Source organism: Pongo abelii, chromosome 20 (assembly GCF_028885655.2).
Source record: "Pongo abelii isolate AG06213 chromosome 20, NHGRI_mPonAbe1-v2.0_pri, whole genome shotgun sequence".
Classification (NCBI taxonomy): Eukaryota; Metazoa; Chordata; class Mammalia; order Primates; family Hominidae; genus Pongo; species Pongo abelii.
Window position 1 is genome coordinate 51,935,002 of NC_072005.2, and position 24,167 is coordinate 51,959,168.

General features: G+C 55.4%; 2 protein-coding genes across 6 annotated transcripts; both read right to left on the reverse strand.

Moving 5' to 3' along the window:
* Positions 1-4,470: 4,470 nt before the first annotated feature.
* Positions 4,471-8,450, reverse strand: IRF2BP1 (interferon regulatory factor 2 binding protein 1). Its single transcript, XM_002829430.5, has one exon. The coding sequence runs from the start codon at positions 6,636-6,638 to the stop codon at positions 4,884-4,886; it is 1,755 nt and encodes a 584-aa protein (XP_002829476.1). The 5' UTR covers positions 6,639-8,450; the 3' UTR covers positions 4,471-4,883.
* A 2,427-nt stretch (positions 8,451-10,877) lies between these two features.
* Positions 10,878-23,375, reverse strand: MYPOP (Myb related transcription factor, partner of profilin). Of its 5 annotated transcripts, none has more exons than XM_054540737.2 (3): positions 23,296-23,375; positions 21,826-22,376; positions 10,878-12,172 (listed from the first exon to the last, which is right to left on the reverse strand). In XM_054540737.2, the coding sequence occupies exons 2-3, from the start codon at positions 22,322-22,324 to the stop codon at positions 11,472-11,474; spliced, it is 1,200 nt and encodes a 399-aa protein (XP_054396712.1). In that variant the 5' UTR covers positions 22,325-22,376; positions 23,296-23,375; the 3' UTR covers positions 10,878-11,471. The 5 variants fall into 5 exon arrangements, with proteins under 5 accessions (XP_054396712.1, XP_024094023.2, XP_063576209.1 ...); XM_024238255.3 differs by lacking the exon at positions 23,296-23,375 and adding an exon at positions 23,117-23,190; XM_063720139.1 differs by lacking the exon at positions 23,296-23,375 and adding an exon at positions 23,117-23,189 and having other exon boundaries at positions 21,826-22,925.
* Positions 23,376-24,167: the final 792 nt, after the last annotated feature.

Genomic DNA, 24,167 nt, shown 5'->3' on the forward strand with positions numbered 1-24,167 from the left:
CAGGCAGGAGGGGAAGACACTGGGGCCTTTGTGTAGCCGCTGCCCGCCTGCCCGCCACTCTTCTCCCTTCGTCCCTGCCGCCCGCCCATCTCCACTCCCCCTGCACAGAAAGGTTCCTGTGGGGCCTGCCAGCTTCCTCTGCCTGAGGTGTGAGTGGGCACGCCATGGGTGAGGCAGGCAGGAGGGCCTAGGGGATTTTTCCAGCCCCAGGAAGCTTTCCGGGTGGGGAGGGTTCTGGAAGGAATGGGAGTTCTCAGCAGGGCTGCTGTGGGTCTGTGTGGATCTGCTGTCCCCGAGTGTCCCCGGACCCTGAGCTGGCCTCTCCCTGGGGGTCTCTGAGCCCGTCTGTCCATCTAGATGCCATTCTGACGTTTTCTCTGTTGGTTTGGGGTCTCACTCACACATGCACACACAGTCATCGGGCATTTGTGTTGGGCTCCATGTTGAGAACACACAGATAAATGTCAGTCCCAGCGGGTTCTATGCCGTTTCTGTCTCATTTGCTCCATCCCTTTACCCTCTGCTTGAAAGCTCCCACCTGTTCCTATTAAAACAAAATTCAGGCCGGGTGCAGTGGCTCACACCTGCAATCCCAGCACTTTGGGAGGCCAAGGCGGGCGGATCACTTGAGGTCAGGAGTTCGAGACCAGCCTGGCCAACATGGTGAAATCCCGTCTCTACTAAAAATACAAAAATTAGCCGGGTGTGGTGGTGGGCGCCTGTAATCCCAGCTACTCGGAAGGCTGAATCAGGAGAATGGCTTGAACCCCGGAGGCAGAGGTTGCAGTGAGCTGAGGTCGTGCCACTGCACTCCAGCCTGGGTGACAGAGAGCAAGACTCTGTCTCAAAAAATACAAAAAAAAAAATTCAAAGTCCTTATCACAGTGTACAGGTCCTCTTACTGCTCCCCCACCATCCCTCTGATTCAATTTCCTACTAATCTCCCCCAGCACTGGTCATCTGGTTGCTTCTGGGACAAACCAAGCAGGCTCCCACCTCAGGGCCTTTGCAGGTGCTATTTACACAGATTTCTGCTGGCTTACTCCCTCCCCTCCTTCAGTTCTTAGTGTCACGTGCTCAGTGAGCTCTTCCCTACATCCTTTTCTAAAATAGTAATCCCAAATGGGCACGGTATCTCATGCCTGTAATCCCAGCACTTTGGGAAGCTGAAGCAGGCAGATCACATGAGGTCAGGAGTTTGAGATCAGCCTGGCCAACATGGTCAAACCCCGTCTCTACTAAACATACAAAAATCAGCCAGGCATGGTGGTGCGTGCCTCTAGTCCCAGCTACCCAGGAGGCTGAGGCAGGAGAATTGCTTGAACCCAGGAGGTGGAGGCTGCAATGAGCTGGGATTGCACCACGGCACTCCATCCTGGGCGACAGAGTGAGACTCTGTCTCAAAATAAATAAATAATAAAATAAAATAGCAACCCCGGCTGGGTGCGGTGGCTCACACCTGTAATCCCAGCACTTTGGGAGGCTGAGGCAGGCAGATCGTTTGAGCTCGGGAGTTTGAGACCAGCCTGGCCAACATGGTGAAACCCCATCTCTATTAAGATAAAAAAAAAAGAAAGTAAAATAGAAACCCCCATCACTCTTTATCCCCTTTCCCTGGTTTATTTTTTCTTCTTAGGACTGACCATTCTAAGCGTCTTTTTTTTTTTTTTTTTTTTTTGAGACAGAGTCTTGCTCTGTCACCAGGCTGGAGTGCAGTGGCATGATCTCCGCTCACTGCAACCTCTGCCTCCCGGGTTCAAGCGATTCCCCTGCCTCAGCGTCCTGAGTAGCTGGAACTACAGGAGTGTGCCACCACGCTTGGCTAATTTTTTGTATTTTGGTAGAGACGAGATTTCACCGTGTTGGCCAGGATGGTCTTGATCTCCTGACCTTGTGATCTGCCCGCCTTGGCCTCCCAAAGTGCTGGGATTACAGGCGTGAGCCACCGTGCCTGGCTGGCTGTCATATTTTATGGTCCTGTTTCCATCTCTTACCTGAATGCCAGCTCCATGAGAGCAGGGGCTGGATTCTGTTTCCTGCTCCATCCACATTATCTCCTCCAGTGCTTGTCACATGGTGGATGCTGAATAAACACTTGTTGAGGAAGAGAAGCAGCCCATTAATCTATCCATCCCTTAAGCTGACCCTGTGCTGGGTGATGCTGGGGACGCAGTGGTGATCAAGACAGCCCTGGCCTTGCCCTTTTGGGGCTCACAGTCTGCTTGCCAGACAGCAACACTCCAGAATGGACAGGGCTGGGATTGGGGGAGCACAGAAGGATATGTGGGGTGCAGAAATGGCACCTGATGCAGCCTGGGGGTCAGGGAGAGCTTCTTGGAGGAGGTGCCTTGACTGGGGACTAAATGACCCAAACAGATCCAACCTTGCACTTCCTCCAGTTCCCTGCCTGTCTCATAGAACCTTTGAGTTTGAGGATGTCATCACTCTAGTTCACACCTGTGCCTTTTCCAAGGCTTCCAAAGACTGAAAGATTTCAGTCTTTCTCATCTCTCCTTTTCTTTTTCATCTCTTCTTTATTGCCTTCTCTCTGCATCTCAGTCTCCCCTCTTTTGCGTCTCTGTTGTTGGCATCTCATCTGTACATCTCAGTCTCGCTCAACCCATCAGAATATTGTCCATTTCCTTTTCTGTCTCTCCTTCTCTGTGTCTGCCTCATCTCTGAGGCTCTCTGGAGTCTCTCCCTGTCTCACTGGGTCTCCGGCTCCTGCGTCTCCTTGTCTCTTTCAGTGAGCTGGTCTCTGCATCTCTCCCTCCCCACCTCTGTTGTCTCCCATCATTCCCTGAGTGTCTGTCTTGCGTTTCCCCTATCTCCAAGTCTCTCCACCTGCTCCCTGATTCCCAAATAAATCCAGAACCCCTCCACCCTGGCCCCACCCTGGCACTGGGGGAAGGGGGGCTGATCCAGCCCCCACACCCACACAGGTCAGGCCTTCTGCTCTGTTAATGGTTAACTCAACCTCTATCTAGAATACACACCAGCCAGGCTGGGGGTGACTCCCCTGCCCCCCACCCACCTACCAGCTGTTCTTAAAGGGCCAGGTGTCCTCCACAGCAATTTAGCTCCCCCTGGGGCATAGAAGCCAGGTGTCTGGAGGCTTCCAGCTGCAAAGATTTGGGGGTGGGGGAGATACCCAGCACTTGGGTCTGCAGAACTGGGTCAGGGGAAGCCACAGGCTTGCCTGGGAGGGGAGCCCAGGCACAGGAGCTCCATCCAGGTCTCTCTTGCCCCAGGCTTATCACCTAGTGTATTTAATCAGGGGTGGTTTTCCCAGCCCTGCCCTGAGCCCAGGCTGGCAGTGCCAGGGGTGGCAGAACACCTGAGAGCTGGCGGCTGGGGGGTGGGGAAGGATGGGACCCCTCAGTCCAAGAACAGAGGGTCCTCCAGATGCGAAGGTTGAAGCCCTAGGATCCTTAATATCTGGGAGTTAGGACATGTAGGTATGCAAGTATGGGTGGGACCCCTGGGTAACCGAGCTGATGGGTCAGGACTTTAGGGGCCTCCAGATTCAGGTGATGGGAACCCTGGGTTCCCGAGGACATCTGGGGGCAAACTTGGGTCCCAGAGCTGTCTGACAGTGCTGGGTGGTGGTAGGACAATCATTCCCTATCTCTCTGACCATCCGCGGGCCTTTGAGCCCCGCATTCCCCCTTCCCGGAATCTCCACCTCAGCTTGGCCGGGGAGGCCGCAGGGGTGGGGGCTGGGCTCTTGGGGCCGCCCCCTCCCCTTAACCCCTGCTTTGCCGCAGCCCGCTCAGGCCCCGCCCCGTGACGCCAGCGAGCAGGAAGTCCTGGTTAATGATCAGCCACCCGGACAGGTGCGGGACAAGGCCGCGCACATCAGAAGCAGCCGCGAGGCAAGTGCCTTTCACTCTGCTCTCTAGGGTGGCCGCCGAAGGGGCTTGTCTCCCAAGACGAGGGTGAGGAGTCCAGCTGGGGCTTCCCAAACGTCCGCCTCTGGGGCACCACCAGAGGCAAAAAGTAGCCAAGTTGTTTCTAGGCATCCTGTTAGTTTACCCCGTGGAGGTAAATTTCCTGTTTCTTCGGGCAGTCCCTCTAGCAGTCTACCCTAAATTCTCCAGCAAGAACCCACTGCCCGTGTCTTCTAGGAAGCCTCCCGCTGCCTCTTTCCCCTCCCCACGTAGGCGCTGAGTCCTCCACCTTCCAGGTAGAGATAGGGGATGGGTCAGCTACAGAAAGGTAATCTACTCCCAAGCCTGTCTGTGGCTCCCCTGCAGGAGCCATCCCCTCTCTGAGCCTCAGTTCTTTCATCTGGAAAACGGGCCGATGGCTAAAACGTGACCAGTGGGTCGCACTTGTTGAAGGTCGGCCGGCGGGACCTCCTGGGTGCAGGGCGCCACCTGGAGGCTACCGCGCAACGTCCTCGCCCTCGCAGGACCAGTTCAGTCCCAAAGGGGGCGCAGCATCTCACACAACTAAGGGACCAAGAAGGAAAAAAAAAACCCATCTTTCCGTTTATTGAAGGAGCAGAAGGGAGCGGGGGGGTGGGGGGGTGGGAATTAAATGCTTTTGCCTCGTTTATAAAGAGCGAGTTTTCAGGAGGTCCCTTCTCAAGGAGGAGGGGGGCACCTCTCCCCCAACTACAAGCAGCAGCAAAGCCAAGCCAAGGAGGACAGAGGGAAACTGGAGGGGCCAAGGGACCCCAAACACCCCCTCGGACAGGAGCCACAAGCTTTCTCCCCCCACCCACAATGCATCTACCCCAGGGGACCCATCTGGGTGGAAGAAGGGAGTATGTACACAGATAGAGGTGGCACTGGGCTGGGTCGGGGAGGGAATAATTTATCCGCGGCAGCGGTGGGTGGCAAAGGGGCAGAGGGCAGTAGCCTGGAGGCAGTGGTAGCCTAGGGGTCCCGTTCTTTCTTAACCTTGATGTCTCCAGCAAGGATGGTGGCGATCTCGCCCTGCATGAAGGCCCAGGGCACAGAGGAGCCGACCAGCGGGCACTTGTCTCCGCTCGGGCAGTACACCTCCCCGGCCGGGCCCTGCGCCTTGATGAACTCCCGGGAGCAGGGAAAGCAGAACTTGTGTCCGGGCACCGAGGGGCACTGGACGAAGTGGGTGTCTTCCAGCCGCTCCCTGCACAGGGTACAGCACAGGGGGGCCCCAGGGGTCGCCCCAGTGCCGCCGCCACCCCCGCTGACAGCTTCGGCCCCCGCTGTGGGACTGACTTCTGCTTCGCCGTTGCGGGCCACGAGGCGATGCTGGGTTGGCGGCTGCGCCGTGGAGGAGGCCGCAGGGCTGGCGCCCCCTGCACGCACAGGCCCCCCGCCTCCGCCAGGGTCCTTAGGTGAGTGGCCCAGGGCTTCGGCCACATTCTTCAGGGCGGCAATGGGCGAGGGCACACCAGGGGTCTCAGCGGAGTACGGGCCGCCGGGTGCCACCCAGTGCCGTTGCTGCTGCTCCTCAGTGGTCATCTTCCCAGCCGCCTCGCCCTCCGGCTCGGGGGATGCCTTGCGACGGCGCGGCGTGGGCGCCAGGTTCCGGGATGGGGCTCGCGGGGGTGGGCCACAGAGAGCCGCAGGGGCTGGCTCTGGGTACTGCTGGGGCAGGGCCTCCGCGGGAGCTGGCTCGCGGAAGCTGCGGACGCCGTCGGTAAGCAGCTCGCCCAACTGCCGCCATTCTCCTGAGCCATGCCGGCGTTCATATTCGAGGTACTTGAAGCCCGAAGAAGCCAGTGCCTTGCCCGGCTCCCGCAGAGCATCGTGGAACATCTGGCGAGCCACTGCCAGGACGCCAGCGTACACATTGCCGGAACCACAGGGGTATTCGGTGAAGAGCTTCAGCTCGAACTCGTATCCTGGAGGACGGGCAGTAGCATCGAAGGCGAACACTCGCCCCACCAGCCCGTGATCCTTCTTGAAGCGCACATTGAACGGGGCGCAGGCGGACAGCGCCAGTAGCTGTTCCCGCACTGCTTTGGGGCGCCCGTGCCATTCCTCTGCCCGGCCTCGCATGGCTTCGTTCAGTTCTGCCAGACAGTCCGCATTCCTCTGCTGCTTCTCTTTCTCGAAATCGGAGCCGAAGAGGGGACGGGCAGGACTCAAGCCGGGTGCCAGCGTCAGGCCTCGGCTTCCCAGGCCAGACACTGCAGCTGCCAGCAGCCCAGGGGGCATCAAGCCAGGCATGGAGCCAAGCAAGGCCCTTCGCGCCCCCTCAGCCACGGCCTCCTCACGGCCCAGCCCATTGGCCAGGCGGGACCCCAGAGTGTACTCCAGGGCGGGCGAGGGCAGGGGGAGGCGACCCGATGATGTGGCCCTGTCATAGCGGTCCTGGCCCGAGACGCCGCCGCCGGTCCCTGACGGCTGGGGCTGGGCCTGCGGGGGCGGTAGCTGGGGCCCCTGTGCGGCTGCCGCCGCCAGGTCCTTGGTGGCCGGGTGCTTAAGGGCCGGGGGCCCGGGCGAGCGGCCCTCGGGGAGCACGTGGCTGCGCTTGAGCTGGCGGGCGGCATCGATGAGCAGTTCGATGCGGTCCGCGCCCTCGAAGTTCACGCAGCCGCGACACACGGCCTCGCTGAAGTCCCACACCATGGCCCACGGCATCTTGGGCAGGTCGCACAGGTAGCACCACTGGCGGCGGGACGCCTGCACAGACGCCATGGCCCCAGTCCGCGCGCCGCCCGGCTCCTGCGTTCCACCGGCCGCCGACGTGCGATCCGCGCCGCCAACGTTCGATCCGCGTCCCCGGGACAGCGCGAGCCACGGTCCGGCCTCCGGCTCGGCCTCCCAGCCGGATCCAGGCCCGGCCCCCCTTCCCCGCCCCCTGGGCCCTAAGCCTTTCTGCTCACTCCCGCCTCCCTCGCGAAGGCAGGCTGAGGCACGTCGGCGCCCCCGCCCGGTCCGGGCTCCGAGCCGAGGCGCACAGCTCGGGCCCCAGGATGGGCCGCGAGCGCCTCCGCCTCGGGCTCCCGCCGCTCTCGCCGCCGCCGCTGCAACGGCCGCTGCCGCCTCCTCCACCTCCTTCTTCTGCCCCAGAGGCCGCTTCGCAGGGAAAGTTACATAACACGCCGGCAAAGCCTTCTGGGAAACGTAGTCCCGCCGGGGCCGGCTCTTAAAGGGAACGGCGGGCAGACGCGGGCTGGGGGGGGGGGGGTCGTCACCTCTCCCCGCGCAACCCTTACAACCCTCTCCGCGGGGCCGGAGTTCAGCGCGCCGCAAGATGCGGGGACACAAAGGTGGGAAGCGAGGATGCAATACGAATGATCAGTGCTACTCCGGATTCAGAAATTGTGGGGGTGGGTGGACAGGCTTCCGGGCTTCCAACTTCTGCTCCGATTTGCTGTGCAGCTTTAGGCAAAGTGTCTTGCCCTTTCTGAACCTCAGTTTCCCCGCCCAGCAAAGGTGGGCCAATGACAGATTAGGAAAGTAGCAGCTTCTGGGGCGGGGCGGAGAAGCCCTGATTGGCTTCAGAGCAGGGACGGGAAGCTGGCAACTAGGTGGGGGTGGAGGTGGCCACTTGGCACTTCGTCCTCCCCCCGGAATCCTAGATATATGCCTCTGGGGCCTGCCACAGCCAGAGAAGGGAGAGGACTAAGGGCTTCCGAGCCAGAGCCTTGTCTCAGTTTTTCCTCTGCTAAAAGAGTGGGGCGACTGGTCGCCCTCTAACCCTGTCCCATCTCTGCCCGCGCGCTCTGGCCTCTAAAGGGTTACACCATCGCGGGCTCGGCGTCCCCCACCCGCTTCACTACAATTCCCAAAATGCACTGCGGGACGGACAAAGTGACGCACTTCCGCCGTCTGGGAGGTCGGGGGAGGCCTTCCAGATTCACGCTGCTTTCCCGGCTACCCCCCCACCTTTTCTGGGGGCTCTTTACATGCATTCGGAGCATGGCGTTTGGGGGACCCTTATCCTCTATTGCTCCCCAATTTGAGGGAAGAGTATGGGGTTAAGAAGTGACGGGCAAGAGGAGGGAGTTGCTGGGGAAGGGCAAACACCAGACCAACCTTTCCCCAACCTTGAGCGCTCACTACCTGGAAGGCCCAATCAGGCTGTGAGGACCCTTCTTCTTTCCCAGGCATTGGGAACGGGACGAGGCTGTCTTTGGGCAAGGGCGGAGGCGGGTCTCCAGGTTCTAACCCACAACAGCCCCTTTCTCTAGGCCTGGGTCCGTGTTAGGTGCTCAAAAATATTTGAATGACGTACCAGTTGGCCCTGGCTTTGTCTAGTGAGGGGCTGCTTGTCCCTTCTCCTCCCGTCCCACTGGAACCGCGGCAGCTCTGGTTCCGTTACCCAGACTTCACAATTTCAAAATGGTTTCACAATTTTGTCTACTACCTGTATTTGAACACTTTTCTCCCTTAAAAAGATTTATCAGGCTGAAGTGGGAGGATTGCTTGAGCCTGGAGATAACAGGTTGCAGTGAACCATGATTGCGTCACTGCACTCCAGCCTGGGCAAGAGAGCAAGACCCTGTCTCAAAAAAAAATAAATAAATAAAAAGATTTATCTATTTTTGCCTCATCCTAGGTAATACGTTCACAATCATGGGTTTCATGTACTGTGGTTACCTTAAAAAAAATCAGTGAAAACTATCGACTCATTCAAGAGGACATTAATATGTCACTTAAAGTTGCCTTTGGGCTATTATTTACGAAACACTAATGGGAGTTAAGACTTCTGGCCAGATTCAGCCTTCAGGTGGACTGGATTGGCCTCTGACCAGCTGCGTGGCCTTGGGCAAGTTTCTAAACTTCTTGGAAAAAATGGAGACTCCCTCCAGTCTCTTTTTATTTGGGTACCTTCAGACTGAATGCAAACATGCATATAAATGCTTAGCTTGGTGCCTGGCACAGAAAATAAGTGCCATAAATGGAAGTTGTTTTTAAGCTGGACAGTTATTCAAATATTCAACTCCTCTTCCGTGCTGGGCAATGCTGGGGACATAGCAGTGACTGAGACAGGCTTTAAGCCTTGCCCCTGAGAAGCCCCAGCCTGGTGATGGAGGCAGATATTAAATTTACTCAAATTATGAACTAAAAATTTGTGATGACTGCGGTGGGGAGTGTGTGTCAGGAAAAGCCTTCCTGGCCGGGCATAGTGGCTTATGCCTGTAATCCCAGCACTTTGGGAGGGCGAGGAGGGCGGATCACTTGAGGTAAGAAGTTCGAGACCAGACTGGCCAACATGGTAAAACCTTCTCTCTACTAAAAATTAAAAAATTAGGGGGCCGGGCGCGGTGGCTCACGCCTGTAATCCCAGCACTTTGGGAGGCTGAGGCAGGCAGATCATGAAGTCAGGAGATTGAGACCATCCTGGCTAACACGGTGAAACCCTGTCTCTACTAAAAATACAAAAAATTAGCCGGGTGTGGTGGTGGGTGCCTGTAGTCCCAGCTAATTGGGAGGCTGAGGCAGGAGAATGGCGTGAACCCGGAAGGCGGAGCTTGCAGTGAGCCAAGATCGTGCCACTGTACTCCAGCCTGGGCGACAGAGTGAGACTCCATCTCAAAAAAAAAAAAAAAAAATTAAAAAAACATTAGGCCGGGTGGTGGCAGTGGCTCACATCTATAATCCCAGTACTTTGGGAGCCCTATCACTTGAGGTCAGGGGTTCGAGATCAGCCTGGCCAACATGGTGAAACCCCCATCTCTACTAAAAAATACAAAAATTAGCCAGGTGTGGTGGCACACACCTGTAATCCCAGCTACTCAGGAGGCTGAGGCAGGAGAATTCCACGAACTCAGGAGATGAGTTCACACCACTGTACCTCCAGCCTGGGGGACAGATGCAAGACTCCGTCTCAAAAACAAACAAACAACAACAACAACAAAACAAAGAACTAACTAAATAAGTAAAAATACAAAAACTAGCCAGGTGTAGTGGCGCACGCCTGTAGTCCCGGCTACTTGGGAGGCTGAGGCAGAAGAATCACTTGAACCCAGGAGGCAGAAGTTGCAGTGAGCCAAGACTGCGCCACTGCACTCCAGCCTGGGCGACAGAGGGAGACTCTACCTCAAAAAAAGAAAAAAGAGAAAAAAAAAAGAAAAGTATAATCTAATTATAGGAAGAAAGACTCTGACATCTTTATGTCCATTCTACAGATGAGGACACTGGAAGCCAATGGTTACACAGTTGGCCAGGGCAGCACCAGTACTTGAGCCACGTCTGAGTCCAGAGTGGTGGTGATTATCTACTTTGTTACCTGGCCCTGCAGCAGAGTAAAATAACCAGTTCCTGCCTTCATGACATTATGGGCAAATGTGCCTTAAATAAAGGCCTGTGTTCATTTAGAGTCACTATGAGAAAGAACCCAGCTGTGTGTGGTGGTGGCTCATGCTTGTAATCCCAGCACTTTGGGAGGCCGAGGTGGGAGGACTGCCTGAGCCCATGAGTTCCAGATCAGCCTGGACATCATAGAAAACCCCATCTCTAGAAAAATAAAACAATTAGCTGAGCATGGTGGCACATGCCTGTGGTCCCAGCTACTTGGGAGGCTGAGGCAGGAGGACTGCTTCAGCCTGGGAGGTCGAGGCTACAGTGAGTTGTGATCATGTCACTGCACTCCAGCCGGGACAACAGAGCGAGATCCTATCTCAAAAAAACAGAAAGAAAAGAAAGGAAAAGAAAACCACAGGACACTGAAAGAGACTCTAAGAGGCAAACCCATGTTAGCCTTGGGGAAGGAATCTAGGACTTTCTCCTGGAGGTGACATTTAGACTGGTATCTAAAGGATGAGTGGAAATAAGATTTCATGTAAACACAAGACTTGATGGCTTTAAGAATTAAAAAAAAAAAAAAAGCTGGAAAACCACCAGCCTCCCGATTGCCTGCCTGTGGAGGGGGCGGGGCAGGTGTAGGGGCTGGTCCCCCAGGCCTGTCTCAGACAGAGCCTCAAGTAATTGTATTAAAAATAAGTTTATTGATATCTTGTCACCACTGGAAGAAAGGAGGGGGTTGAGCTCCATAAGTCAGAGACAGCAATGGTAGGCAGAGAACCCAACCTGTACCTCTCCCATCAGAACTCGCGCCTCCTCTCCCTGGGGTATACACGGCTATATCCTCTTTGTCATCCATATTTTGATTTGTCTTACAACTCCCACCCGCTCCAAAGTCTGGGTTGGGGAGGTGGGGAGTCCCCCACGGGTCAATTCTCTTCAAGTCAAGAACAGGAACTGTTAGGGAAGGGGAGATGTGCAGACCCGAGAGGTTCCCTCCCCACCCCACATAGGGCAATAATAAATAACATGAAATTGATGGCTTAGAAGTCAGGGTTAAGGGAGGCAGCCAGGCAGACAGCACTGTACCAGAGAAAGGGGTTGGGGGGGCCCATTACTGAGGCCCCCCCAGATAATCAGGCACTAACTAGCACAGGGAGTGGGTGCTCACGTCCCTGGAGCAGGGAGCTAGGGTGCAGCTGGGATGGGCAGAGAGCATCACCCCCCTCGACTGCGCCAAGCTGGGGAGAGGGGGTGCAGGCAGGATCATAGTAGATTTCATGGAGATTTCCATCGGCCGCGCCTTTTCCGTGTAGGGAAACCTTTTCTCCGCTTGTGTGGGGGGGAGTCGTGCGGAGGGAGCGGGGCTGGGGGTGGCCGGGGCGCCCCCTCCTCGCTCCTTGGGGCAATGATCACTCCCCTGGCTGCCATCACTGCCCCGTCCACCACAGCAGCCACCACGGACACGGGCTCTGGGGTGATCTCCACCTTGGGGGCTGGTGGGGGCAGGACAGGCCTGGGAGGTGGCGGTGGGGGTGGGGGTGGGGGCAGAGGTGGAGGCAGGGAATCGACTGGGGTTCCTGGCAGAAGGGGCAGCAGAGCGCTGAGGGCCTCGCTCAGTTTGGCCAGTCCCTGTCGAAGGGTGCCGGCCAGCTCCCGGATGGCGTTGGCAGTCTCCTGCTGGGCCCGCAGGAAGTCCAGGGAGGGGTCTGAGGTCGAGAGTGTGGGTGGAGGCCGAGGAGGGGGTGGGGGGCTAGGGGGTGAGGGTGCCACTTGAGCCAGTGGCAGTGGGGGTGGCAGTGGAGGGGCTGGGGGTGGTGGAGACAAGGCCAGGCGAGGCAGCTGGACCGGGTGCAGGGCCGAAGGGGGTGGGGACTCACGCTCCTTGGGCCGTGGGCAGCCCCCTTCCTGGGGAGTGCAGGAGGGCCGGGCCCATGGCTCCGGGCTGCTGGAGCCCCCCTTGCTGTGGGCTGATGTATCTGTAGAGAGAGAAATACAGGTAAGGGGTGAGTGACCCTCGATGCTGCCTTGATTTCCCCTTTCCCCCTCCTTCCCTCACCTTCCCCCTACCCGAACCCAGAACTATCCTTCTCACCCCCCGCCCCCCCAGCCCCAAGACAGTCTTGGTCTGTCACCCAGGCTGTAGTGCAGTGGTGCAATCTTGGCTCACTGTACCTTCCACCTCCCGGGTTCAAGCGATTATCCTGCCTCAGCCTCCCGAGTAGCTGGGATTTCAGGTGCCCGCCACCACATCCGGCTACTTTTTGTAGTTTTAATAGAGACGGGGTTTCACCATGTTGGCCAGGCTGGTCTCAAACTCCTGACCTCAGGTGATCCACCCGCCTTGGCCTCCCAAAGTGCTGGGATTACAGGTGTGAGCCACCGCACCTGGCCCCAGAATGATCCTTTTAAAACCTAAGTCAGATCATGCCTTGGAAGAGAAGCTCCATGGCAGGCCCGTCTTTGTACCCAGAGGAGAAAGAGTCTTGTCAGCTTTAGTGGAAACAGGTCCTGGAAGTCCAGGCAGCTCCCATCTCACTCAAAGTAAGAGCCAACAGTTTTTTAATTTTTTTTATTTTTTTTTTGAGACAGCCAACAGTTTTTTAATTTTTTTTATTTTTTTTTGAGACAAAGTCTCACTTTGTAGCCTAGGCTGGAGTGCAGTGGCGCGATCTCAGCTCACTGCAACCTCTGTCTTCCGGCTTCAAACAATTATCCTGTCTCAGCCTCCTGAGTAGCTGGGATTACAGGCAGGCGCCACCCCGCCTGGCTAAATTTTTGTATTTTTAGTAGAGATGGGGTTTTGCCATGTTGGCCAGGTTGGTCTCAAACTCCTGACCTCAAGCAACCCACCCGCCTCGGCCTCCCAAAGTTCTGGGATTACAGGTGTGAGCCACTGTGCCCGGACAAGGGCCAACATTTGACGAGGCTCTGAACTATATGGATACTGCACCACACTGCTGGATCCTGAGGAAGTGAGAGAGGGGTCTGGGAGAGAGCTGGGGTGGCTGGGCACTGGTGGACACTTCCCTGAGACTCTCTCCAACCAGGACAGCAGGATTTTCCAGTTCAGCCCCCAGCCTTGTAGGTTTCCTCAGTCTGTACTCACCTGGGGTCTCATTCATGCTCATGGGCTTGAACAGTTTGCATACAGGGGCTCCCAGCTTCCTGGGCTCAGCCTGAACCTCTCGCCTGGGCTCCAGACTCCTCTCTCCAGCTGTGTACTCTCAATTGTCGAAAAACGCCCCAAACTCACTTGCTCGGAGCTGGGCTTCTGATCGTCCCCCAACCTGCTCCTTCCTCAGCCACCCCCATCTCAGCTGATGCAGCTCCATCCTCCCAGCTGCTCAGGTTAAACACCTTCACTGTTTTGTTTACTAAGACACTATCTGCATACAGAAGCTATCGTCTCTGCCTTCAAATTAAATACATACAACTTCTTTCTCCATGGTCCCCCACCCTGGTCCAACGACCAGCATCTCCCACCAGGACCATTGCTGTCATCGCCTCTCTGAGGGCTCTCTGCTTCCACCCCTGTCCCTGACATTATCTTTTTCTACCAGCAGCCTGAGGGGTCCAACTAAAATACAAGTCAGTTAGGCTATGGGAAACAAGCTAGTCACAAAGAACCACAGATCACAGGGGCCATTTATATGAAATGTCCAAAATAGGCAAATTTGGCCGCGTCTGATGGCTCATGCCTGTAATCCCAGCACTTTGGGACGCCGAGGCAGGTGGATCACCTGAGGTCAGGACTTCAAGACCAGCCTGGTCAACATGGCGAAACCCCATCTCTACTAAAAATACAAAAAATTAGCCGGGCATGGTGGCATATGCCTGTAATCCCAGCTACTGGGGAAGCTGAGGCAGGAGAATTGCTTGAACCTGGAAGGTGGAGGTTGTAGTGAGCCAAGATCACGCTATTGCACTCCAGCCTGGGCAACAGAGCGAGACTCTGTCTCAAAAATAAAAAATAGGCCAGGTGCGGTGGCTCACGCCTGTAATCCTAGCACGTTGGGAGGCTGAGGTGGGCAAATCACCTGAGGTCTGGAGTTTGAGACCAGCCTGACCAACATGGAGAAATCCTGTCTCTACTAAAAATACAAAGTTAGCTGGGCGTGGTGGCGCATGCCTGTAATCCCAGCTACTCAGGAGGCTGAGGCAGGAGAATCGCTTGAACCCGGGAGGCAGAAGTTGCAGTGAGCTGAGATTGCATCATTGCACTCCAGCCTGGGCAACAAAGCGAAACTCCGTCTCAAAAAAAAAAAAAAAAAAAAAAGGCAAATCTATAGAAACAGAAAGTAGATGAGTGGCTGCCAGGGGCTGGGGGAAGATGGGGAAGATGGGAGTTCGGGGATGGCTAAGAGGTGCAGGGTTTCTTTCTGGAGTGACGAAAATGTTCTAAAATTGATCATGGCGATGGTTGCACAACCCTGAATATACTAAAAGCCATTGAATTGTACACTTTATTTTATTTTATCTTTTTTTGAGATGGAGTCTCGCTCTGTCGCCCAGGTTGGAGTGCAGTGGCGCGATCTTGGCTCACTGCAAGCACCACCTCCTGGGTTCTTGCCATTCTCCTGCCTCAGCCTCCTGAGTAGCTGGGACTACAGGCGCCTGCCACCACGCCTGGCTGATTTTTTGTATTTTTAGTAGAGACGGGGTTTCACCGTGTTAGCCAGGATGGTCTCAATCTCCTGACCTCGTGATCTGCCTGCCTCAGCCTCTCAAAGTGCTGGGATTACAGGTGTGAGCCACTGCGCCTGGCCCTGTACACTTTATTTTTAATTTTTATTTTTTTTTTTATTTTTTGAGATGGAGTCTCGCTGTCGCCCAGGCTGGAGTGCAGTGGTGTGATCTCGGCTCACTGCAAGCTCCGTCTCCCGGGCTCACGCCATTCTCCTGCCTCAGCCTCCTGAGTAGCTGGGACTACAGGTGCCCTCCACCACACCTGGCTAATTTTTTTGTATTTTTAGTAGAGACGGGGTTTCACCATGTTAGCCAGGATGGTCTCAATCGCCTGACCTTGTGATCCACCCGCCTCGGCCTCCCAAAGTGCTGGGATTATAGGCGTGAGCCACTGCGCCCGGCCTTAATTTTCATTTTTTTGAGATAGAGTCTCGCTCTGTCATTCAGGCTGGAGTGCAGGGGTGAGATCTCGGCTCACTGCAGCCTTAATCTCCCCAGATTAAGCGATCCTCCCATCTCAGCCTCCTGAGCTGCTGGGACCACAGATGTGCAACCCCAAACCAAGCTAATTTTATTTTTTTGTAGAGATGAGGTCTCACTGTGTTCCTCAGGCTGGTCTCAAACTCCAGGGCTGAAGCAAATCATACACTTTGAGTTGATTGTATAGTATGGAAATTATATCGCCATATATATATATATTTTTTTTTTTTTCTTTTTTTTTTTTTTTGAGATGGGAGTCTCACTCAGCTGCCCAGGCTGGAGTGCAGTGGCATGATCTCGGCTCACTGCAACCTCTGCCTCCTGGGTTCGAGAGATTCTCCACCCTCAGCCTCCTGAGTAGCTGGGACTATAGGCGCACACCACTACGCCCAGCTAATTTTTGTATTTTTAGTAGAGCCGGGGTTTCACCATGTTGGCCAGATGGTCTCGATCTCTTGACCTCGTGATCCGCCCGCCTCAGCCTCCCAAAGTGCTGGGATTACAGGTGTAAGCCACCGCGCGCGGCCTTATATCGCAATATAATTGTTTAAAAAAACACAAGTCAGGTATTGTTTCTATGCTCAAACTGTCCTGTGGCTCCCACCTCACTCAGGGTAAAAGCAAAGTTCTTGAGGCCTCCAGGGCCCTGCATGATCTGCCCCCATTGCCTTCCTGACCTGGGCTCCCATCCCTCCCTCTTGGGTTACCTGGCTGTAGCCACGCTGGCCTCCTTGCTGATCCTCAAGCACATCAGGCCTACTTCTTTTCTTTTTTTTGAGACACAGTCTCATTCTGTCACCCAGGCTGGAGTGCAGCGGTGCAATCTCGGCTCACTACAACCTCTGCCTCCTGGGCTCAAGCGATTCTCTCACCTCAGCCTCTTGAGTAGCTATAGCTGGGACTACAGGTGTGCACCATCACGCTTGGCTAATTTTTGTTTTGTTTTTGTAGAGACAGGGTTTTGCTATGTTGCTCAGGCTGGCGCTGTCCCCTTCTTTTTTTCTCCCCTAACCCTACCTGATTCCTCTCCCAGCACTTATCTCCACCTGGCACGGTATGGCTCTGTGTCTGCTGTCTGTCTCCTCCTCCTGATGTCAGCTCCATCAGGCAGGCTTTGTATTGCTCCCTTCTGTTTACCCAGTGCCTAGAACAATGTCCAGCACAACATTTTTTCTTTAATGAGAAAAGAACTGGGGCTTCCAGAGACTCAGCACAGATTGGGTCCCAGGCCCCAGGGGGCCCAGCACCCACAGGAGAAAGTCCAGCCTCTTCCCACGGCTATGGGGCCTCAGCGCTTGCCCCCAACTCCTCCTTTCTGTCTTCCCACATGTCGTTCCCTGGGCCAGGCTCACACTGCCTCTTGCATCAGCTTGGATGTTTTTTCGGATGCTCCTTCCTCGGGGAAGCTGGCCTCCTGCTCCTTGGCCAAATCAGATCACCCTGCTCTTCTCTCAAAAACAGCCAGCCAAAGAAAGAGAGAAGATAGAGAAAAAAAAAAATAACAAAAACAAAAAACCAACCATCCAGGTTGGGCGCGGTGGCTCAGCCTGTAAACCCAGCACTTTCAGAGGCCCAGGCAGGCGGATCACCTGAGGTCAGGAGTTTGAGACCAGCCTGGCCAACATGGTGAAATCCCGTCTCTACTCAAAATGCAAAAATTAGCCGGGTGTGGTGGTGCACGCCTGTGATCCCAGATACTCGGGAGGCTGAGGCACAAGAATCACTTGAACCCTGGAGGCCGAAGTTGCAGTGAGCTAAGATCACACCATTGCACTCCAGCCTGGACGACAGAGCAAGAACCTGTCTCAAAAACAAACAAGCAAGCAAACAAATCAGCCACTGCCTACCCTGACTGCCGGGGGTCGAGCCTCCCTGGGCCAGCCACCAGCAGGAGGTAGGGAGGCTGGGAGACAGATGAGCAGAGCGGACAGTGACAGGACACCTGCTCCCGCCAGGCCCTGGGCTAAGCTCCCCTCTTACGTGATTTCACCTAGTCTTCCCAGCCATTCTCTAGGGTAGGTGCTACCATGATCATCGCCCCATTTTATAGATGAGGTGATTTGAGGCTCAGAGAGAGGTGTCATAGAGTGATATGCAGAAAAGGGATTTGAACCCAGGTTGACTCCAGAGTCCGTTCTTTTGTTTGTTTTATAGAGATGGGAGACTCGCTATATTGCCCAGGCTGGTCTCAAACTCCTGGCCTCAAATGATCCTCCCACCTTGGCCTTCTAAAGTGCTGGGATTACTGGTGTGAGCCACTGCTCCTGGCCAGAGTCCATGGCCTTTTTTTTTTTTTTGAGATTGCACCCAGGCTGGAGTGCAATGGTGTAATTTCAGTTTCCTGCAACTTCTACCTCCCAGTGCAAGCAATTCTCCTGCCTCAGCCTCCCGAGGAGCTGGAATTATAGGCATGTGCCACCATGCCTGGCTAATTTTTGTATTTTTAGTAGAGACGAGGTTTCACCACATTGGCCAGGCTGGTCTCAAACTCCTGGCCTCAAGGGATCTGCGTACCTCGGCCTCCCAGAGTGCTGGGATTACAGGTGTGAGCCACCACACCAGGCCAGAGTCCATGCTCCTAACCATTCCTTGGGCAAGGGCTGTGGGCCTGGGGTGTGGGTGTGGGTGTCAAATCTTCCTCATTAAGGAACGTGGGAATTGCAGAAATGTGGCTTTTCCAGTCTACTGAGTAAAAAGGAACAGAAAGTAGCTGAGCCTTCATGCCTATAAGGCTCACGGGAGTCACAGAAGTGCCCCTGCAAGAGTTTGTTTTTGGTTGTTTTGAGGAAGGGTCTCACTGTGTTGCCCAGGTTGGAGTGCGGTGGTGCGATCATGGCTCACTGCAACCTCCGCCTCCCAGGTTCAAGGGATCCTCATGCCTCAATCTCATGTGTAGCTGGGACCAAGGCGCCGTGCCACCATGCCTGGCTAATTTTTGGATTATTTTGTAGAGATGGGGTCTCACTTTGTTGCCCAGGCTGGTCTTGCCCTCCTGGGATCAAGTAATCCTCCCACCTCAGCCTCCCAAAGTGATGGGATTACAAGCATGCCTCTGTGCCTGGCTTCACTGTTTAACAGTTAAAATCATATTTATTTGCAAACTTTGGATCTCAGTTTCCCTACTTGTTTTTTTTTTGTTTTTTTTGTTTGTTTTTTTTTTTAAGACGGAGTCTCACTCTGTCACCCAGGCTGGAGTGGAGTGGCACAATCTCGACTCACTGCAACCTCCACCTCCCAGGTTCAAGTGATTCTCCAGCCTCAGCCTCCTGAGTAGCTGGGACTACAGGCGTGTGCCACCACATCCAGATAATTTTTGTATTTTTTAGTAGAGACGGGGTTTCGCCATGTTGGCCAGACTGGTCTTGAACTCCTAACCTCAGGTGATCCGACCGCCTTGGCCTCCCAAAGTGCTGGGACTACAGGCATGAGCCACCGCAGCTGGCCCTCAGTTTCCCTACTTGTAAATGAGTGTGTGAGCTGGTACTACACAGAGTGCTGGGATTTCAGGCGTGAGCCACCATGCCAGGCCTGTGTATGGTTCTTTTTTTTTGAGACGGAGTTTCGCTCGTTGCCCAGGCTGAAGTGCAATGGCGCGATCACGGCTCACTGCAACCTCTGCCTCCCGGGTTCAAGCGATTCTCCTGCCTCAGCCTTCCTGAGTAGCTGGGATTACAGGCATGCGCCACCACGCCTGGCTAATTTTGTATTTTTAGTGGAGACAGGGTTTCTCCATGTTGGTCAGGCTGGTCTCGAACTCCCGACCTCAGGTGAGCCGCCTGCCTCAGCCTCCCAAAGAACTAGTATTACAGGCGTGAGCCACCGTGCCTGGCCAGGCCTGTGTAAGGTTCTAATTGAGGATGTTCTACACGTGTTCTTGCCTCAGAGCCTTTGCACGTGCTGTTTCCTCTAGCAGGAGTGCCCTTCTCCCAGATGTCTGTCAGGCTTACTCTATTCCCATCTCTACTTGAATTTCACCTCCTCAGAGAAGCCCTCCCTGATTACCCTGTCTGTATAGCCCCCTTCCATGACTCACCATCCTCTGAATACGACTTATTTATCCTCTTAGTTATCACCACCTCCTGGTATACAGTCTCTTTTGGGACTTCTTTGTGGTCTGTTTCCTCCAACTACATAGAATGTCAGCTCCAGGCCGGGTGTGGTGGCTCATGCCTGTAATCCCAGCACTTTGGGTGGCCAAGGCGGGCAGATCACTTGAGGTCGGGAGTTCGAGACCAGCCTGACCAACATGGAGAAACCCCATCTCTACTAAAAATACAAAATTAGCCAGGCATGGTGGCGCATGCCTGTAATCTCAGCTACGCGGGAGGATGAGGCAGGAGAATTGCTTGAACCTGGGAGGCGGAGGTTGCGGTGAGCCAAGATTGTGCCATTTCACTCCAGCCTGGGCAATAAGAGCAAAATTCAGTTTCAAAAAAACAAAAAAACAAAACAAAACAAAAAGAATGTCGGCTCCATAAGGGAAGGGGATTTTGTCTTTTTCTCTACATTATTCCCTGCACCTACCACAGTGTCTGCCTTGGATGAGGTTCTCAATATATATTTGCTAAATGAGTGAATGAAGTGGTAACAAGTTTCTGAAAAAATAAGTTGGCCATCTCACAGATGGAAACACTGAGGTTTGATTCAAGGTTTGAAAACAAAGGTCCCATGTGATTGTGTCACCTTCCTGCTTAAGAGATTTTCATGCCTCCTGAATGCCCTCAAGGGCAAGTACAGGCTGGGCGTGGTGGCTCAGACCTGTAATCCCAGCACTTTGGGAGGCCGAGGTGGGTGGACCACCTGAGGTCGGGAGTTTGAGACCAGGCTGGTCAACATGGTGAAATCCCATCTCTACTAAAAATACAAAAATTACCTGGGCATGGTGGCAGGCGCCTGTAATCCCAGCTACTCAGGAGGCTGAGGCAGGAGAATCACTTGAACCTGGGGAGGCGGAGGTTGCAGCAAGCCAAGATTTCGCCACTGCACTCCAGCCCGGGCAACAGAGCAAGACTCCGTCTCAAAACAAAAAACAAAACAAAAAAAAATTAAGTCCAAATTCCTGACCTTGACTTCTAAGCCACGTGTAATCTAATTCTGGCACACTCATTAACTCCTGGTCAATATTAACTCTTGCTATTGCTGGGCAATCTTGCTCAGTGGTTAAGTGCCACGGACTGGGGGTTGGACGCACACTTATGCTTGAGTCCTGACTCTGTCACTTACTTGCTGTGTGACCTTGGGTGGGTGAATGAACCTCTCTGAATCACATAATCTTGAACTGTCTTGTTTGATCATGCCCATGTTCCTCCCCTTCTCCAAACTCTTCAGTGGCTCTTCATAGCAGTCAGGATAAAATCCAAACTCCTCACCTTGGCCTAAAGGCCCAGTATGGTCTGGCCTTTGCTGACCTCTCTGAACTCATCTCAAAATGTTACTTTTCTTCAACCTTTCCACTCTACACCCTTTTCCCCGCAACTTCTTTTAGTTTCCCAAACTGGCCAAGCTTTCTTGCCTCCAAGCCATTGTACATGCTGTTCCCTCTACCAAAAATACTTTCCCAGTTCTTCATTTTTACTCTTTGCATCTCAGCTCTGATGTCCCCTCCTCCAGGAAGCCCTCCTGGACACCACCCCCATACCCACCTCCCCCACCGAAATCAGAAACCCCCTCTGGGCTCCCACAGTCCCTGGGATCCCCTACCCCAGCCCTGCTCCCTCAAGTCATCACTGTCTTCCCCACCCCCCTACTAGACTGGCTCAGTCATCCATGTGTCCCCAACCTCATCGAGCATGGGGCAGGTGCTCAGGGAACAGCTGTAGAAGAAATAATCCAGAATCAAGGCTAAGCAGGAAGTTTCTGTAGTCAGCTCTCCACACCTCTATCCAAGGCATGACCTTGGGAAAATTACCAAACATGTCTGAGTCTTTTATTTATGAAATAGTGAAATAGTATGCATCTCACCATATTGATGATTCTATCAAGAACTAACATTGAGAGTTGAGGAGGTGCTGAACTAAGCAACTTACCCATATTAGCTCATTTAATCTTCACAGCAACCCTTTGAGGTGCAGACTATTTTTATCTGCATTTTACAGATGCAGCAACTGAAGTACAGTAACTTACTCAGATGACACAGTTCAGTGGCAAAGTTGTGATCGGAGCCCAGGCAGCCTGCCTCCAGAGTCACTACTCGACACTGCATTTAATGAAATCCTGCCTGTGCTGATGATCCCAGGTGTGGACCTGGGTCAGGCCTCCTAGGTCTGGTTCCATTCCTGACTCTTGACAGTTACTAGCTATCGGAACTGAGGCAAGTCATTTCATTTTTCTGAGCTTCAGTTTCCCTAGCTATAAAATGGGGAGAAGGACAGCATCCACCTCACAGGGCTGCAGCAAGGCTTTGATGAGACATGTGAAAGGCTTAGAACAGCGCAGGCACACAGCCGACTCTGAAGACACTCACCTGCACGTCGGTCCTCCCGGCGGTCTTCCGACAACACGTAGCGCTGGGGGCAGGCGCTTGGGGGCGGCGGCTGTGAAGAGGGGGCCGCAGGGGGCTCCTCCGCCCCAGCACCTGCCCCCGGCGCCGCCACACCTGGCCCCAGGATGGCAAAAATGGTCTCCTCTTCCGCGGAGAAAGCGTCCTCCGCGGCGGGCCCGGCGCCCTGCGTGGAGTGCGGCACGCGAGCGAGCTTCTCCTTGGTGCGCCGCTTGAAGTCGTTCCAGCGCTTCTGTACCTCCTGGCCCGTGCGCTTCCAGCTGGTGATACCGTTGATCTTGGCGGCGATGCCGTCCCACACGCGCCGCCGCTCTGCCACGCTCACCCGACGGCTCTGCGCGCCGTAGAGCTGCGGGTAGTGGGCGCGTACCTCGCGGATCAGGATCTGGTTCTCTTCGAATGAGAAGCGCGGCTTGCGCAACCGGGTGGTTTCCTCCGCTTCGCCCGCCGCCGCCGAGGCCATGGCGCCCCCCGACGCCGCCGTCCTGCCGTCTGGCGCATGGGGGGCGCCGGCGCTGCGGGCAAAGGGCGCACGGAGCTGGCTGGGGCTCGGGGTCCCCCCACCGCCGCCTCGCCCGGACCGCCGGGCCGAGAGCTCCTTAGTTCCCGGGGGCAGGAGTGGGGGCGGGGGGCGGGCGGGGGCGACGGGCACCCGGGGAAGTCGGAAGCGCCTAAGAATAGCTGACACCGGCTGAGCGCTCGGCTCGGACTTCGCGCGGCGCGAAGTGCCACGCTGAAGAGTTGATAGAAATTGGGGGAGGGTCTGGAGGGATGAAAGGAAAGGAGGAAAAGTGCGAGGAGAGGAGGTGTCTGCAGGAGTTAGAGAATGGGGGCACGGGAGGATAGGAAATGGAGGGAGGATGGGGGTGCCTCGGGGGGGTCTTAGATGCATGAAGATAAGGAGATGCGGAAGGGGGGATGCAGCAAGAAGGGGGGAATCTAGAGCAGAGGAGGCGCTCTAGGGGCTCCAGGGGGCAACGGGGCGTCTGTTGATATGAGAAGGGCCCTTAGAGGGGATGTCCAGGAGTAATGGTGAGGTGGGAGCTCCTGTATCACTGGAAGAGCTGGAACGATCAAATATTGGAGATCAGGGTCTGCGAGGATTGTGGGGGCTCTGGGGATTGCCAGAAATTAAGGGGAGCTCTGGAAATAACGGGGGTCCCGTATCACAAGGAGACAGCGGAGGCTACGGGGGACGGCAGGGAGAGCGAGGGTCGCGGAGGGTGGGGACCGAGTCGGGCCACGGGTCACTCACCGGCGCCGCCGCAGCCGCCGGTGGGTCAGGGCTCGGGCTTCTGCGGCCTGTTCCCACCCCCCGCCTCCCTCCCTCCCCTCTTTCGGCCCCGCCTCCGGCCGCCCCGCTGCCAAGGCGCAGGCGCGCCCAGGGCTAGTCGGCCCCAATGCCCTTACCGCCTGGGTTTCATTCCCACCTACCCCAGCACAGCGCAGGCGCAGAACTGCACTCCGCCGAGCCCCACCAGCAGGCCGCAACTGCGCAGCCGCAACGTTAGCGCCGCGCGGGTACCCTTAGCCTCCTGGGGCCACAACGGCGCACGCGCAAAAACGCCGTCGCGCGCATGCGCGTACCTCGGGTTGTACCCGGGACCAGGTCTCCGCGCAGGCGTTGCGAGCCTGGATGGGTCTTTCAGCCCACCCTGCCCTCTAACTACGCAACTGTCCCTTTCTCTAGGAGAAAGGCGAGGGAGGCAGCGCTGAAGGGAAGCGCTTTGTCTCCTTGACAACTGTGTGGGTGGGGTGGAGGCGTGAGGAAACCGCTTTGCCTCCTGGCTTGCCCGCCTCTGCGCTGGGCCGCTCCAGAGCTTCCCACCTCGCACCCCTAGAGGCTGGGCGTCCTGGGGATGTCCCGCCCCGGGCGGATGCAGTAACCATAGCGACCCACAAGTCTTCCAGTCACGCCTTGGGGGCCCCTCTGTGCGCACCTTTACCTCGAGGAGCGGGGAAGATAAGAGAGAAGAGCTTCCTGGCTGGTAGGAAGGGAGATCCTGACGCCGGCACGACTTTAAGCAAGTGCTTGGAGACAGGAATGAAGCCAGAACGCAGGTGGGGTGAGCCTCATGGCAGGATGATGGAGCTCAGTCCGGCAGAGAAATGTGTTCGTTAGCATCCTGCAGGAGTCCTCAAGGTCATTCGACAAGCGGTGCTTCATTTATCGACTCAATAAATATACATGAGCACTTATACAGTTCCTGGTACAATGAACATAAAAGCTAAAATCCGTAGCCTGGGCCGGGCGCGGTGGAGCTCACGCCTGTAATCCCAGGACTTTGGGAGGCCAAGGCGGGCGG

What these genes read in the sequence shown, in the direction of transcription:
- MYPOP (XM_063720139.1), bottom strand. Translation starts at nt 22,753, where the DNA reads ATGCATCTAAGACCCCCCCGAGGCACCCCCATCCTCCCTCCATTTCCT. An exon ending in CCGGGAGGACCGACGTGCAG is followed by an intron (nt 12,173 to 21,825) that starts GTGAGTGTCTTC and finishes CTCTCTCTACAG; the next exon opens with ATACATCAGCCCACAGCAAG.
- IRF2BP1 (XM_002829430.5), bottom strand. Translation starts at nt 6,638, where the DNA reads ATGGCGTCTGTGCAGGCGTCCCGCCGCCAGTGGTGCTACCTGTGCGAC.